Below are 14550 nucleotides of genomic sequence, written 5' to 3'. Positions count from 1 at the left end.
GAGAACCATGTGTGTTATAGATGGAGCCATGATAGGCACCATGCCCAACACCAGTGGCTACGGAGACCCCTGCCACCTAAGTGGAGGCAGTCAGGGGCAGGCTGCAGGATGGTGTTGAACCTTAAGATGGATCTTGATTGATGAGCAAGTCCTTGTCAGGTGGTCAGAGGATCCACAAATCAGGCTGAGTAGACCTACTTGGTGGTTCTTTATTGTATGATACTCAAGATAAATAAGTTTAATTTGCAGTCTATGAAGTTGTCCTTGGGCCTGGACAAAAACAGGACTGGGAGGAAGATTAGCCAGAAAGAGGAGTACTCACTCTCTACACCTACTGCAGGGCCTCCACCCCCACCCAGGGTCCAGCTTCAGCACAGCCAGCCTGCCTGCTCAGTGAGTCACCAGGGGCAGCCCTGTGTCCTGGCTTGCAGAAGCTCAGCTGTTGGAGCCCAATCTCAGAGGGAAATGAGCCAGGGCTTGGCCCCTGGCTGTGGCTCTTTTTGGACTGAGAAATCAGCATTCCTGCGTCAAGGACTGCACACCTTTCAATGGTTGGCTGGACACTAGTGCAGGGCCTTGGAACTCTCTGGAGGCTGCGAACACTCTCCCCACTCCATCAGGGGGTCAGAGCTTTGCTGGAACATTGTTCTTGTCACTGAGCATCTCTGGTCCCCCTCAGCTGCTAACTACCTGGAACCTGAGACGACTCTTGCCCTTGAGGCAGGTTTTTCTGGCGTCTCTAACGAGTGGCAGCTGGTAGTCCTGTCTCCCAGTGAGCGATGGAAAAGTCATTATCCTCAGGGATACTCAGAAATAGGCTTAAGGGAAGGATAAGAGAGAGTACAGCGGATTGGAAGGTGTACTAAAGGGGAAAGGCAGGAGCAAGAGAGCAGAGAACCCAAGAGAAAGGCTGTGAGAGAGCGACACCTAGGGGCAGAGGTGGGACATGCGAGGCGTGTAGGGCTCTGGGTCAACAAAGGCTCCTTTACTAGAGCTTTCTGTCTCTTTCCTCTCCTTCTCCCTCTCCCCTCCCCCTCCCTCTCCTCTTACCTCTCCATTTCTCTCCCCCTCCCTTTCTCTTTGCACCAGGGATTAAACCCAGGGGCACCTGAACACTGAGCCACATCCCCAGCTCTTTTAATTTTTTTAATTTGAGAAAGGGGCTCACTAAATTGCTTAGGGCCTCACTAAGTTGCTGAGGCTGACTTTGAACTGATCATCCTTCTGCCCAGAACTTTCTCTAAGAACATGGGGGCTCCCCTCCTGCCATGCCAGGACAGAAGACAGACCTGGAGAAGTTAGAGTCAAGGTTGGGGTCAAGCTTGCACTCTCTTTGTATCTGGGACCCTTTGACTCGTCAGCAAAGTCTGAGAACACAGTCAGAAAAAAATGTTTCTGAGTAAATTCAGTGAAGTCCATTGGTTTGCAAAGGAAACCTGCTCTATCAAAGTGCAGCTATTTAACAGTTGTGACGTGGTGATATGTGTGCTTCTCTATCAGCATGTAAACTAATAAAATCTAGACCAAGCGCAGTGGCACATGTCTGTAATCCTAGGAACCTGGGAGGCTGACACAGGAGGCTTGCAAATTCAAAGCCAGCCTCAGAAAGTTAGCAAGGCCCTGAGAAACTAGTGAGACCCTGTCTCAAATAAAAATGAAAAAGGGCTGGGAATGTGGCTCAGAGGCTAGGGGCTCCTTGGTTCAATCCCTGGTACCAAAAAAAAAAAAAAATCTAGTGGCAGATCTAATAAATACTATGACTTCAACTAGCAAAAATCATGTGCACTAGTTCATGAATAACAACTTTAAAGATCCAGGAACATAGCTGTGATCTTGACTAGACATAAAAAGCACAGGTGCCATTGATACTACTATGATCCGTAGTCCTCATTCATAACCGAAGCAAATACTATATTTTAGTTAAAGGTTAGTGGAAATAAAGATTCTTTTTTTTTTTTTGGCCACATGCAAGTTTATAATCTCTGAATTCTCCCAGGACCCCAGGGTAAGAATCCCTGCACTAAGCAACAATGATGACCACAGATTTGGGTGGACCAGCTTCTGGTTGGTTAAGAAAGCACTTATGCAGACGTTACCTGACTGATCTCACAGTAACTTGAATTAGGTACCTTGTTCTCTCTCTTTCAGAGCCATGAAGGTGACCTGGACACAGGCAGGGTATGCCAGGGAGGGCAAAGGCATAGGAGCTGAACTCAGGTCTTCTCTTCTAAAGCCTTCATGGCCTCTCCACCACCAGCCTGTTTCACCTGGACTGGCAATGGACCAAAGGCAGGGTAGGGGTATAGGCAGGCCACCAAGCATGAGTCTGAGATCAAAGGGAGTAAAGGTAATGAGCAGGAAGAAGGCTGGGGAAGGGACTAACCCTAAAGCCCCAGCCTTGGGAAAAGGAACTTGGGGAGAGGGAAGGCAAGACAGCTACCAGGGGTTGGTAGCAATGCTGTCCCTGGCTTAGCTCCCAGATGGAGGAGGGAGACACAGCCCCATGGTTCTCACAGGGGACCACAAAGCTTGGAGGTGCCTTAACCCTCAGTCCCTGGCTGCCTTTCATTTCTCCTCCTCTCCCCTGGTGTCATTGTTAGAGTGGGTCAGCATTCTCTCTGCTCTCTGCAGCCGTGAGGCCAGGACAAAGGCAGCGTGCCTTCCTGACCTCTCTCCAGACTCTCTGAATTCCTTAGCCATGAATCTACCTGGCTGTGTCCTAAAGATGACAGAGCCTGGTCACTGAACAGGATTACACTTTGCAAATCTTTTTGTACACTTTCCTTTGTGTCTCACAGGCACTCTGACGAGCAGACACACAGCTGTATTAACCCCATTTTATAAATGAGGAAACCAAGGCCTAGAGAGGTAATGAACTTGAACAAAATCATACATTAGTGCTCAGCAGGAGCTTTGGGGTCGGCCCTTGGATGCCTGCACTGCTGAAGCCCAGAAGTGTCCTGGGGTATGTGGGTGTCATCCCCTCCAGGAGCTTTGCAATCACTGGTCTGTTTGTTTTCCTCTTTCTCTTGAATGCACACTCCCCAGGAGCCCAGCACCCAGCACAGGGACAGGTACAGTACACACATACTGGCCCTAGGTTGCTGAGGCCGAAGTGTAGAGAACTCAGGCCTTGTGTTGCTGGGTTTCTATCTCCAGACCCCAAGCCTTCCCAGCACACCCACTGCCCATGGCCTTGATGACCAGGACCTCTTGGAGAAAGACACCCAGCAACCCACAAATGAATGAATATAGATGGGGGCAGAGGTGCTGAGAGGAAGCAAGCCCACCAGATAGAATTAGAGGGAAAGGTGCCTGCAAAAAGTCTGTGTTGAGCTAGATATTTTTCCAATGTTTAAATTTTGAATATGTGCAAGGGTTGGAAGAATAGCACAATAAGAGCCCTCAAAAACCTCCATAAGACAATTGTTTGTATTTTGCCTTAATTTCCCTATTTCTATGTGTGTGTACATATATGTCGCACTGTCTGAATGACTTGAATGTAGAATATTGTGGACACCCACGAACTCTGGCATCGATCCCATCCTAGCTTTCCCCTAAACCTGAATACCGTTTTTATACTTCAGAAAATTTAACAATCATCCCCCAGCATCCAATTCACGTTCAAGTTGCCCCCAGTGTTTTAAAAGGTGTCAATGTGCATATGTTTGAGGCAGACTCTAAATACCACTGGCTGAGGGGAAGCTGGCCTTCCTCACAGGAGGGTTCTGAGAGTGAGGGGCCCTTGAAGCTCACATGGAAAAGTTTGGCTATTCCATGGTGGTTCATCCGGAGCAAGGGAGAGGAAAACCCAAATTGTGCAAAGTCCAGGACAGGTCACTCTTGCCGTTCACAGACTACACACACCCTGGAATCAGTCTCAGCTGTGGATCAGGTCCTAAGAGGGCTGGGAAAAAGCAACCATCTCTGGAATCTGACTGTGTCCCTGCTCTGTGTCTTCCTCCCTCTCTCCCTCCCTTTGTCTCTCTCTCCCGGCTTTGCCCATAAGAACTTAATCAGACCTGCCTGAGAACCTCCTGTGGGAGCAGCTGGCACCAGGACAGAAATAGCTCCTGTCTCAGTAAAGCCTCTGCTGTGGCTGGAGTTGGAAAGTGTGGGGGGTGGGGAGGAGACAATGCAGAAAACTCTCCTCCCCTTCCCAGTGGTGAGACCCTCACCACTGGGTCTGAGAAGCTCAGAACCCACAGACCCTGCCCTTTGTCAAATTACCTGCCTCTAGAGACCAACTCTTTTTATTTGTTCCTTTTAGTTATACATGATAGTAGAGCGCATTTTGACCTATCAAGCATACATGGAGTGTAACTTCCCATTCTTGTGGTTGCACATGATGTGGAGTTACACTGGTCACGTATTCATATATGAACAGAGGAAAGTGATGTCCGATTCATTCTACTGTTTTTCCTACTCCCACCCCCCTCCATTCTCTTCATTCCCCTTTAGAGACCAACTCTTGTCCCCAAGGAATAGGGACCCCCATGAGGTTGCACTTCAGACTCTGCCCTAGCTTTCTTCTGGAGTCTGGGGGTTCAGGAGATATGCCAATCCTAGGGTCACTTCACCTCCATATCAGGGATGAGAGGCTGAGATCTGGAATTCCTCACCAGACAGCTGCCACCTCTGTCCCCACAGAAGGAGCCACTGTGCAGGCACCTTCTGCCCTCTCAATCCCCCGAGAGTGATGACTCTTGGTTCGAAGAGCCCAGGCCTGAGGGTGGCAAAAATCTGCTATTCACAAGGATGAGGATGGGCCTTGAGTGTGAAGGCTGGGGTGTCCCCGTGCATGTCTGCGAGGTCCCTTCTTGGTGTAGGAGGGAGCCAGGAGTGGGGGAGAGAAGAAGGGCAGGCTGCAGGCCAGGATCCCTGAATTCTGGGGAGGCCAAGCATTCTCAGTGCGAATCTGTCCACGTCGTTACGAAGGTAAATTTGACAAAGAAGGAAGCAGAACATGTCTTATTCAATACTTTGTTAACTTAATAGTATTTAGAATTAAATATAGACCATATATATATATATATATATATATATATATATACATATAATTTTATGAGCTAAATAAATATACATTTGTGGGATATAGAATAATTATATAATTATTGGAGAAATAATCATATCATCTATTTATTTACAATAATTTCATGATATAGTCTAATAAATATCTATAACTCCATATAACATTAGTTACAAATATATACATACTTACATATTATGTAAAAATATATCTATGGACATGTGATGATGGTAGGTGAGCCTCCATTTGGCTCCCCCTTGCAGAGATGTCAGGTGGGTGCCTTGCTCAGCCCCCACTGCACTGACCAGGCCTTCAGTGGCCTTGGTGTGGTGTTCTGGGATCAATTTGTCATGGAGGCAAGTATTGTCTTTGGTGCCTCTCCTTCCTTCAGCCACATTTTTCTCAGCCCCAGAAAGACCCTCTGTTACCATTCTACTCTCTTGCTGCCTCCTTTTATCTCAAATGCAAAGCCACACTTAGAAGAAAGCCAGGCCTCTAAGGAGGGCAGTTTGTGACCCAAAGATAAGTTCCTCAAAAGTGGGCTTTAGGAATGGTAAGAAATTTGGTGGAGGGAAGAACCACCCCCCCCCCCCGCCAGGTAGATTTGTAACCCAGCTGTGTAACACACTTGAACACACATGTGCTCACATGCATGTGTGTGTGTGTGCACACACATGTTATAGTTTGGACAGTTGTTATAGTTTGGATCTGGAATGTTCCTCCAAGGGCTGCTGTGTTGAGGACTTGGTCCCCAGCCGGTGGGGCTATTAGGAGGTTGCAGAAACTTTAGTACCTAGTTTGAGGAAGTAGGTTCCCCTGGGAGTGTGCTTTTGAAGGGTATATCTTGTCTCCAGACCCTTCCTCTCACTCTCTCTTGGCTTCCTGGCTGCCATGAGGTAAACAACTTCGTTCTACCACACCCTTCCACCGTGATGTTTTGCCTCAAAACACCTGTTGCCCAGAAACAACAGAGCCAGGCGACCTGAAGACTAAAACCTCTAAACTCTGAGCCAAAAGGAATATTTCCTCCTTTAAGATGATTTTCTTAGGCATTTTGTCATAGCGACTGAAAACTAACACACACACACACACACATACACAAAACCATATAATTATGCAAAATTTTTGTGTAATAGATTATTGGAGAAATAATACCATCTATTTACAATAATTTCATATTTATATATGTTCATGAGGTACTTATTGTGGGCCAGACCCTGTGCTGGATGTTGGTAGGATGATGCACAGACAGGTTTTCTTGCTCAGTCTGCAGAGGGACCAGGGCCCACAGGCAGTCACAGAGTGCTGTGACTGAGCACTGATGGCTCAGCACAGAGCAGCCTGGCAGCAGAGACAACAGGCACTAGCTCTGAGTCACAGGACGCAGGAAACTCTCCTGAAGGAAGCAAAGTGTAAGCTAAGAGCTAAGGTGGCATTTGTTCAAGAATTGAAAGTACTTACTTAGTGTGATTCTAAGTTTAGACCCTTGAAAGCGCTCATGACCACTCTGTCAAGACTGAGTTCCTCAAATCTCTTTTCACTGCATCTGGAAGGCCTGGGCAGGAGGAGGATGGGTCATTCATGGAGGGAGGAAGATGTAGACAGGGGAGGTGGAGCACCCTGAAGACCAGCTTTAGACTTTAGCTCAGGATGGCACGTCCCTTCTTTGTTGTCAGAGACACAACTCACTTCTGACGGACAATGGTGTGAGGCAGACATAGCAGTTCATTCACTTATTACTTAATTTATTTATCCATCTATCTAGTTGGTCTTTCCTTCACAAAATCTGCACTGAGCAGGGACCTGTGAGAGTATGATGATAAATTAAGGTCCCTGCTCTCATTCCTGATGTCCTGCTCAGCTAGTCCTTGTACCGTGGCTGGATTCTCCACTTGGGCCGCCTTCAGCCCACTTGTCTGAAGCCGGCACTCACCCTTCTGGTTGCTCTTGTCCATAACAAGATTTGCCTGACTGTTCTCATCACTTAGACCCACCCCTCCCCCATCAATACTGACTCTGCTTTGCCAATCATGGGTTCCTGGTTTCACTGATGTTTTCGTTTTTATTCATCAAGTCTTGAATCTCCTGGAGAACAGAGTCCCTCTGCACTCTCATGTTGTATCCCCCCACAGATGGGTCCATAGGGCTTAATGAATGTTTGCTGAATGAATGAATGAATGAATATAGTGGGTAAGCCAGGTTTTAGCAGGATAATGTCAACCCTATACAGTTCTAGGTGTCCAAACACTAGGCTGGAGGCATTTGGAAACGGTGTTTTCCTCTTTGGTTGGACAGGATGTAAGTATCTGTTCTAAGTGTGTGTGTGCTTGTGTATTTATGCATTTCCCCCTTTCAATCAGAGGGATAAAATTGTGTTCAGCCATGTACAGTGTGTTTCCTGCTTGGAGCTGTGGGGATTCAGGAAGCAGTTTCTCTGGGCCCAATCGTTTTTTTTTTTTTTTTTTTTTGGTGCTGGGGATTGAACCCAGGGCCTTGTGCCTGCAAGGTAAGCACTCTACCAACTGAGCTCTATCCCCAGCCCCCAGAATGCTTTTTAAGAATCCTTATAACCATGAGTGAGTATATGACTTCTATGTGGTGCTTATTGTATATCACATTTATTCACAACCACTTCTCACCACAGCCTTGTCTTGTCTTACAGAATTAGAAATGAGTGCTCACAGAGGTTAAGCCAGCTACCCAAGTGTGCTCAGCTGTGAGGGCTAGGCTCAGTTCTCCTCCCTACCCCTTGGTCTCCTGGATTCTCCCCCTGACAGAGGGGCCCAGGGAAGACACACTCCCATTCTGTCTCAGCAGGGCCTGGAGGGGCCATGTCTCTCATCCCATGGTTCCGATGGAATGAGCCCCCACCCCGGCTGTCATCCAGGAGCCCTGCTGAGATGGTGCTGGAGACGCTCATGATGGAGCTGGTGGGGCAGATGCGAGAGGCTGAGAGGCAGCAACGGGAGCGGAGCAACTCCGTCAGGAAGATCTGCACTGGTGTGGACTACAGCTGGCTGGCCAGCACACCCCGGTCTACCTATGACCTCAGCCCAGGGGAGCGGCTGCAACTGGAGGATGTCTGTGCCAAGATCCACCCATCCTACTGTGGGCCTGCCATCCTCAGGTAATCCATGGCATAGGGACAGGGACCAGCTATTGGGCTGCAGCTCCAGGCAGGGCCCTGAGGCCACCAGGACTAGACCCAGGGGTCCTGGATGACACTGTTAATCTGTCAGAAGGAGCAAGGCAGGAAGAGGAAGCTGAGAGACAGCATGAAGCAGCAGGTTGGGGCATGGGCTTCAGTGAGAGGCAGAGGCAGCTCTTAGGGGCATTTGAGTTTTGGTGAGTGAGGACTCTCTGTTCTTCCTGCCAGGATTATTAGTATCCTGGATTTCAACAGCTGGCTTCTCCTTTTTCATCATTTTATGATCATTATTACTTTCTTAGAGGAGTTTTCCCAGACAATCTCCAAAATTACTGTCTTCATCATCCTATTTCACACCAGTCTGCCTAAGGTGTGAAGGTGACTGTGAGTGTGTGTGATGGGTTCGGAGTCCTGGGGCACTGAACATTTAGAGCTTGGATAAAACAATATTCCTGAATATAAATGTAACCTCCCTGAAGCGGTGACCCACGGGGTCCTGTCTCAGATTGGTGAAGTCAAAGAAGCACATAGTCAGTCCAACAGCCAAAAATAATTTCAAAATAACTCAATTTCTTTTATCTGTATTTCTCTTTGTAAAGGAATACAAAACAACAATAAAACATGTAAAAATTCCCCTGACTCCTCAAATCTCCCCTTACCCATCTCTTTAGCCAATGTAAGCATCTATGGTACACGTTTCCATTTAAAATTCCTCTTTAGAATGCCTTCTCCAGCCCTATCCTGGCTCCTTTTGTAGTCTTTTTACCTTTATCCAGGCTGAGAATCCTAGCCACTCCCCCCATTTTTCTGATTTTGTACCATGGAAACTCCCCCAATAGACCTACTCCAGAAGCACCTGGGGACAGGGGTGGGATGCTGATGGGGGGACTCAGTTGCAAATCAAGCCTCCTAAGTGAAGGAAAGACTGGGAACACTCACAAGGTAATGAGATAATGACTGTCCTGATACCTTTCCCACCTCACATCATTGCTAAGAAGTTGCAAAGTCCTGACTCTCAATATGGGAGAGGAAACCAGGTATTCAATGGACTCACTAACATTGATTCTTGAGCGCTAAGCAAAGACATTATAAGAAATGGAAACAGCTTGGGAAAACACCCAGGGACCCAGGTGCAACCCAGGCCTGTGGGAACCCCATAGGATCCTTCCTGGCTGTAACGCAGGGTCATCTGGGGGAAGTAACAGGAGGAGCCCTACGTGAACGGCCATCTAGCTCCCCCTTATCCAGAAGGTGACAGAGAAGCTGTGGGAGGCAGTTTATGTCACCGTTACAGGCAGTGACATAATCAGATACTCACTTCAAAGATCACATAGGTAGTGTGTGGAGAAGAAAAGGGAGAGGGTTAACCCAGAAAGTCTTTCACAGTAAAATTGCCACGGCAGTGGGCTCCCCAGAATACTTGGGCATTGACCACCTTAGGTTAGTGTCGGGATCTTTACATACTTGGGCACATGAAACCTCTCTGGTAGGTAGGAAAGTCCTCTACACCCCGTTTACAGATGAGGATGCAGAGGCTCAGGGAGGCCAGAAGTGGCAGAACTAGGGTTTGAACTCAGGATGGGCTGGGGGAATAGGGAGGCGGGGGTGATTGCTGTTTGATTTCAGTTGCAGGTGAAATGGACTAAAGGGGAATTGACCTCAGGGAGACACAGCGGCTCCTCAGGGTTTAGAGGCCCGCCACGTGCCACCCCGCAAGGGTCCCAAGGCGCCCCCTCTTTTGTCCAGGTTCCGACAGCTGCTGGCGGAGCAGGAGCCCGAAGTGCAGGAGGTGTCCGGGCTCTTCCGCTCGGTGCTGCAGGAGGTCCTGGAGAGGATGAAGCAGGAGGAGGAGGCCCACAAGCTGACGCGCCAGTGGAGCCTGCGACCCCGGGGCAGCCTGGGCACATTCAAGAGCCGCGCGCGCATCTCGCCCTTCGCCAGCGACATCCGGACCATCTCGGAGGACGTGGAGCGCGACGCGCCGCGGCCGTCCCGCACCTGGAGCATGCCTGAGTTTCGGGCACCCAAGGCCGACTGACCTCGGCCACGCCCCTGTTCAAAGCCGAGACACCTGCAGGAGGGCATGATAGGCCGGTGACCTGGTCGTCGGTCCTGGAACCTCTCCCCCAAACCCTGATGAAGAGATCAGAGGCGGCCCTATCCCAAGATGCTGCTGTAAAATGGAACGACCTCTCCCCATCTCACCCTTTTCTGACCTTGGGACCAAGTCAGGAGAGTCAGGGCGTGAAGCTGCTGAAGCAGGTGGCCCCACCCCCATCCCAACCCCACAGAGTCTCAAGGTCTTGATAGAGAGACCCAAGTCCCATCTCCATTTCCTACAATGAGTTGCCCTATCTTTTTTTTTTTTTTTTGCAAGATATCACCCCAAGTTTAGGAATATCCTTCATTCCCTTCCTTGGTAATGATAAGCGATTTGTGGAATAGTGTCCATTCTCTGTTCCTGATCTCATCCCTCGCGGTGGGTCACAGCCTCGTGGGTGGGCAGAGCCGGCAGATGCAACAGACCACTGCATCCACTCTTGTCAGCTAGTGAGTAAGGAAGCTGGAACTCAGACTGGGACAGATTCTTCTGTCTTAAAGTGCAGCCAGGTCTACATAGACAGTCAGATTGTTCCTGAAGTCTCTGCCCCTGAGTCCCTGAACCCTGGGCTATAATGGGACATCCTAGGGGCGCATCTCCATTCCTGTGGTCTGATCAATACCTCCCCTGTGTTGGGGGAAAGTGTCCCTAACTACCAGTGCATGCTTAGAAAATGCAAGTGGATCTTATTAATAATCTAAATAAAATGCCAGAAGGAAGTGAAACAATAGGGAGTGAATTCATATATTTCCTGACCAAGCTCAGTGGAAATCCACCCCCCTTCCTTTTATTTTGGAGACAGCCACTTTACCCAGGCTGGTCTTGAACGCATAGGTCCAGTGCTCCTCCTGCCTCAGCCTCAAAAAAAAAAAAAATCTTTTTTAAATGATCACGTTTTGGATTTTCACTCAAATCTGAACAGAAAATCATTGGATGGTGGAACCCTCTCATTCAGTGCTATAAAGATGAAGAAGCTTATTGGCTTATTGAACAATTGGGAGGAGCTGAGAATCACTTAAAGAAAATATACACCTTAAAATAAAATGTATCTGATTGGAAGACATTAGAAAGTTCATTCAATTGCCAAACTTTGGATGTAGGTCCAAGCTATGTTCACTTCTCTGTGACATGTATGGGTTGAGTGATGGGAGTTCCACACTCCAGCTGATTGCTTTGTGTGTACTGTAATTATATCAATAAGAACAACTGGCATCAACAAGTTTTTGGAACAAATAGAAGAGACTCTTGGTAAGCAGCCACCCAGTTGGAAGGAGTGACAGTGTTGAGGGAGAGCTAGAACAAAGCCACAAGCCATGAGCTTTCTGGGTGCCCTGACCCATATCAGCATGTTTTCATTAGACAAATGGAGGGTCATGGTTCACCTGGAAGGAGGTTCAAGAGGCTGGCTCAGAGAACATCTACTCTTTTCTTTCTTCTCTATCACCTTACACATACTTGTTCTCCCCAGAGAAAAGGAAGACCTGAGGCTTTCAACGTGGTGTCCTTTTAAAACAAAGTTTAAGTGACTGACTACCAGTTAAAACCTTCCTTGCCAATCTCACTCATGACAGAGCCCACCAGCTTCCCCAATGACCAATGTCCTGCTGCAGCTGATTCAATAGTGATATTCAAACTCACCAGGGTCAGAAGGTTGTTCCTCTGCATTCAGGTTGTTAAAGAGACTAATGATATCTGTTTCTACTTTTATTTTTAAAAACTCAGGAGCAATGAATAAAAGGACAAAAGAGTGTGAGAGTCTTCTTATGACTGTCAGATGGGCAATAGCTAGAGGGGAAGGGTGGGGCATGCTTGGGACTTTGTGTGACTTGCTTTAGCACTCCACTCAATACCAGCAGCCTCTAGAGGGGACAGTGTGAGGGTTAGACCACATATGACTATCATTTATTGGATTTTGTGGTGTTTTTGACTTGTTTTGGAAATTTTCAAATTAACAAAATAGCAAAGAGAAAAATTTGAGGAGCCCATATACATCCATTACCAAGGTTCCATAGTTCTTAGTATTTTGCCATATTTGATTTTATCCATTATCAAATTTTTGTGAGGTATTTTAATACAAATCCCAGGCATATGACATTTCTTTCCTGAACACGTCAGAATGCACCCCAAAGGAATAAGAAATTTTTCTTTCTAACCACAATACTGCTATAACTTCTAATCAAATTAATATTAATTCCTTAATATTATCTAGTACCCAATCCATCTTCAAATTTACATAATTATTCCCAACGCCTGATTCTTGCGGTTTATGTCTTTGAATGAGGATCTATCTGATCAAGCCCCACACGTTGACAAGAAAGTTGCACATTGTTTTATACTTGATCATATAGGGCTGTTTATTTCCATGGTAGGCCAGAGGGCCTGTGGAACATCCATGTTGATGTACAGTAAGTTAATTACCTCTTCCAAACGATCATAATTCTGCAAGTGGTAGTGACAGTATATGGAATGTGACTTTTCATTTGATGAAAACACTTGCCACATCCATTTGCTTTGTTTTCTGAGACATGCTTGCAAATAGTGAACAAAAAGCCTTTCTCCTTTTCTTGCCATTTAGAAACAAAACACTAAAATGTATCAGAACAATTCAAGGGAAACATCAAGAATTCACAAAGGTAGGTAATAAAAAAGAATTATGTCATTTTTATGGGGGGGGGTGGGTACCAGGGATTGAACTCAGGGACACTCAACCACTGAGCCACATCCCCAGCCCTATTTTTGTATTTTGTTTAGAGACAGCATCTCACTGAGTTGCTCAGAGCCTCACTGTTGCTGAGGGTGGCTTTGAACTCGCTATCCTCCTGCCTCAGTCTTCTGAATCACTGGAATTATAGGCATGTGCCATCACTCCGGACAGTTATGTCTATTTAAAAAAAATTTTTTTAAGTTGTAGATGAACACAATATCTTTATTTTATTTATTTATTTAATGTGTACTGAGGATTGAACCCAGAACCTCACATGTGCAAGCGCTCTACCACAGCCCCAGTTGTGTCTATTTTTGATGGCATCATTCATCATGTAAATTTCAGTCTGTGTTCTGATGTTCCTATGGAACCCTCCAAACATAATGTAGCCTCAAAATTTATTCATCAACAATTCATTTTTGACAATTATTTCAAATTAATTTAATAGCTTGACTCATTTGTCAAAAGCAGATACCAACATCTGTTTCTCTTTTTGGAATAGTATTATGTATTGTATTAAATTAGTATTATAATATCCAGTCGGGAGTTCATCTAAAAGTAAAAACAATAAAATCATTTCTTTGTTATATTTAAGGCAAAACTAAGAATGATTTTTTAAAAGTCTCTTTAGATGCTCAAGAATTTTTATATCACTGAGAAAGGTATTCTCAAGTCAATAGAGGTCGCAAAATTTTCTGGCACGTTTAGTGTAATTATATTGCATGAGAGGCAACCCCTTGCTGGAACAAATGCAACATCCGACCATGCCAGCTGGAATTCCCTGCGGGGAGAATGACATTCTAGGAGCAAGCTGTTCTCAGTGTGAGCTCAGTGCTGCACTATCTGCTTAGGAGCCTCTTCTGGCTCCTGATCAGAGCCAGGGGCCTCTGCTAGGCTCTCACTAAGTGTCCAGGCTCCAGAACCCAGGGCCAAAGTGGATATAGTTGAGGTTAATTTAGCTTCTCCTTAACAAAAACCAAATAAAACCACCAGGCAAAGAAACTGCTGAAAATGCTAAAAAAGGAATGGGAGAAATATATCTTCTATAGGGGTGGGAGGGAAAGGGAGGGAGAAGGGATTCCCCTTCTGGAAGGTGAAAGAAGACCCTCATCATTATACAAAATACATGTATGAAGATGTGAATTTGATGTCAACATACCTTATATACAATCAGAGACATGATAAATTGTGGTAAAAGATGTATTAAGAATTGTAATGCAAAAAATAAAAATTAAATAAAAAGAAATACATCTTCTAATCAAATAAGCCAGCCCTATAATGTTGCTATGGATAAAGAGGGCAAGGTCAAAAAGAAATTCCTTGACTAACATTTGAATGGTCCTTTACAGTTCACTAAGAGTTTTAACCCATATTATCTCATTTGATCTTGACCAGGAGGTGAAGTAAGTACATTGAGTCGAGTCTCAGGTTACATGTAAGTAGCCTGCCTAGATTTGGAAGCCAGGGTTCCCTCTGCATGCTGTAGTGCCTTCCAACATGATATATCCAATGTGCTCCCAGAACAGCCCCTCAAATCCTCCTTCACTGTACTTATCACACAGAGTTGT

The 14550-nt window shown here is 46.3% G+C and overlaps 1 protein-coding gene across 1 annotated transcript; it reads left to right on the top strand.

Moving 5' to 3' along the window:
- The first annotated feature begins 7849 nt into the window (after positions 1 to 7849).
- Rd3 (RD3 regulator of GUCY2D) lies at positions 7850 to 10358 on the top strand. Its single transcript, XM_046452102.2, has 2 exons — positions 7850 to 8156; positions 9924 to 10358. The coding sequence occupies exons 1-2, from the start codon at positions 7861 to 7863 to the stop codon at positions 10213 to 10215; spliced, it is 588 nt and encodes a 195-aa protein (XP_046308058.1). The 5' UTR covers positions 7850 to 7860; the 3' UTR covers positions 10216 to 10358.
- The last annotated feature ends 4192 nt before the right edge of the window (positions 10359 to 14550 follow it).

Source organism: Marmota monax, unplaced genomic scaffold, assembly GCF_021218885.2.
Source record: "Marmota monax isolate L192 unplaced genomic scaffold, Marmota_monax_Labrador192_F-V1.1 WCK01_AAM20220418_F8-fsc00105, whole genome shotgun sequence".
NCBI lineage: Eukaryota > Metazoa > Chordata > Mammalia > Rodentia > Sciuridae > Marmota > Marmota monax.
Note: the sequence above shows the minus strand (reverse complement) of the source record. Positions and strands in the feature narration are given on the sequence as shown.

What these genes read in the sequence shown, in the direction of transcription:
- Rd3 (XM_046452102.2), top strand. Translation starts at nt 7,861, where the DNA reads ATGTCTCTCATCCCATGGTTCCGATGGAATGAGCCCCCACCCCGGCTG. An exon ending in TGTGGGCCTGCCATCCTCAG is followed by an intron (nt 8,157 to 9,923) that starts GTAATCCATGGC and finishes TCTTTTGTCCAG; the next exon opens with GTTCCGACAGCTGCTGGCGG.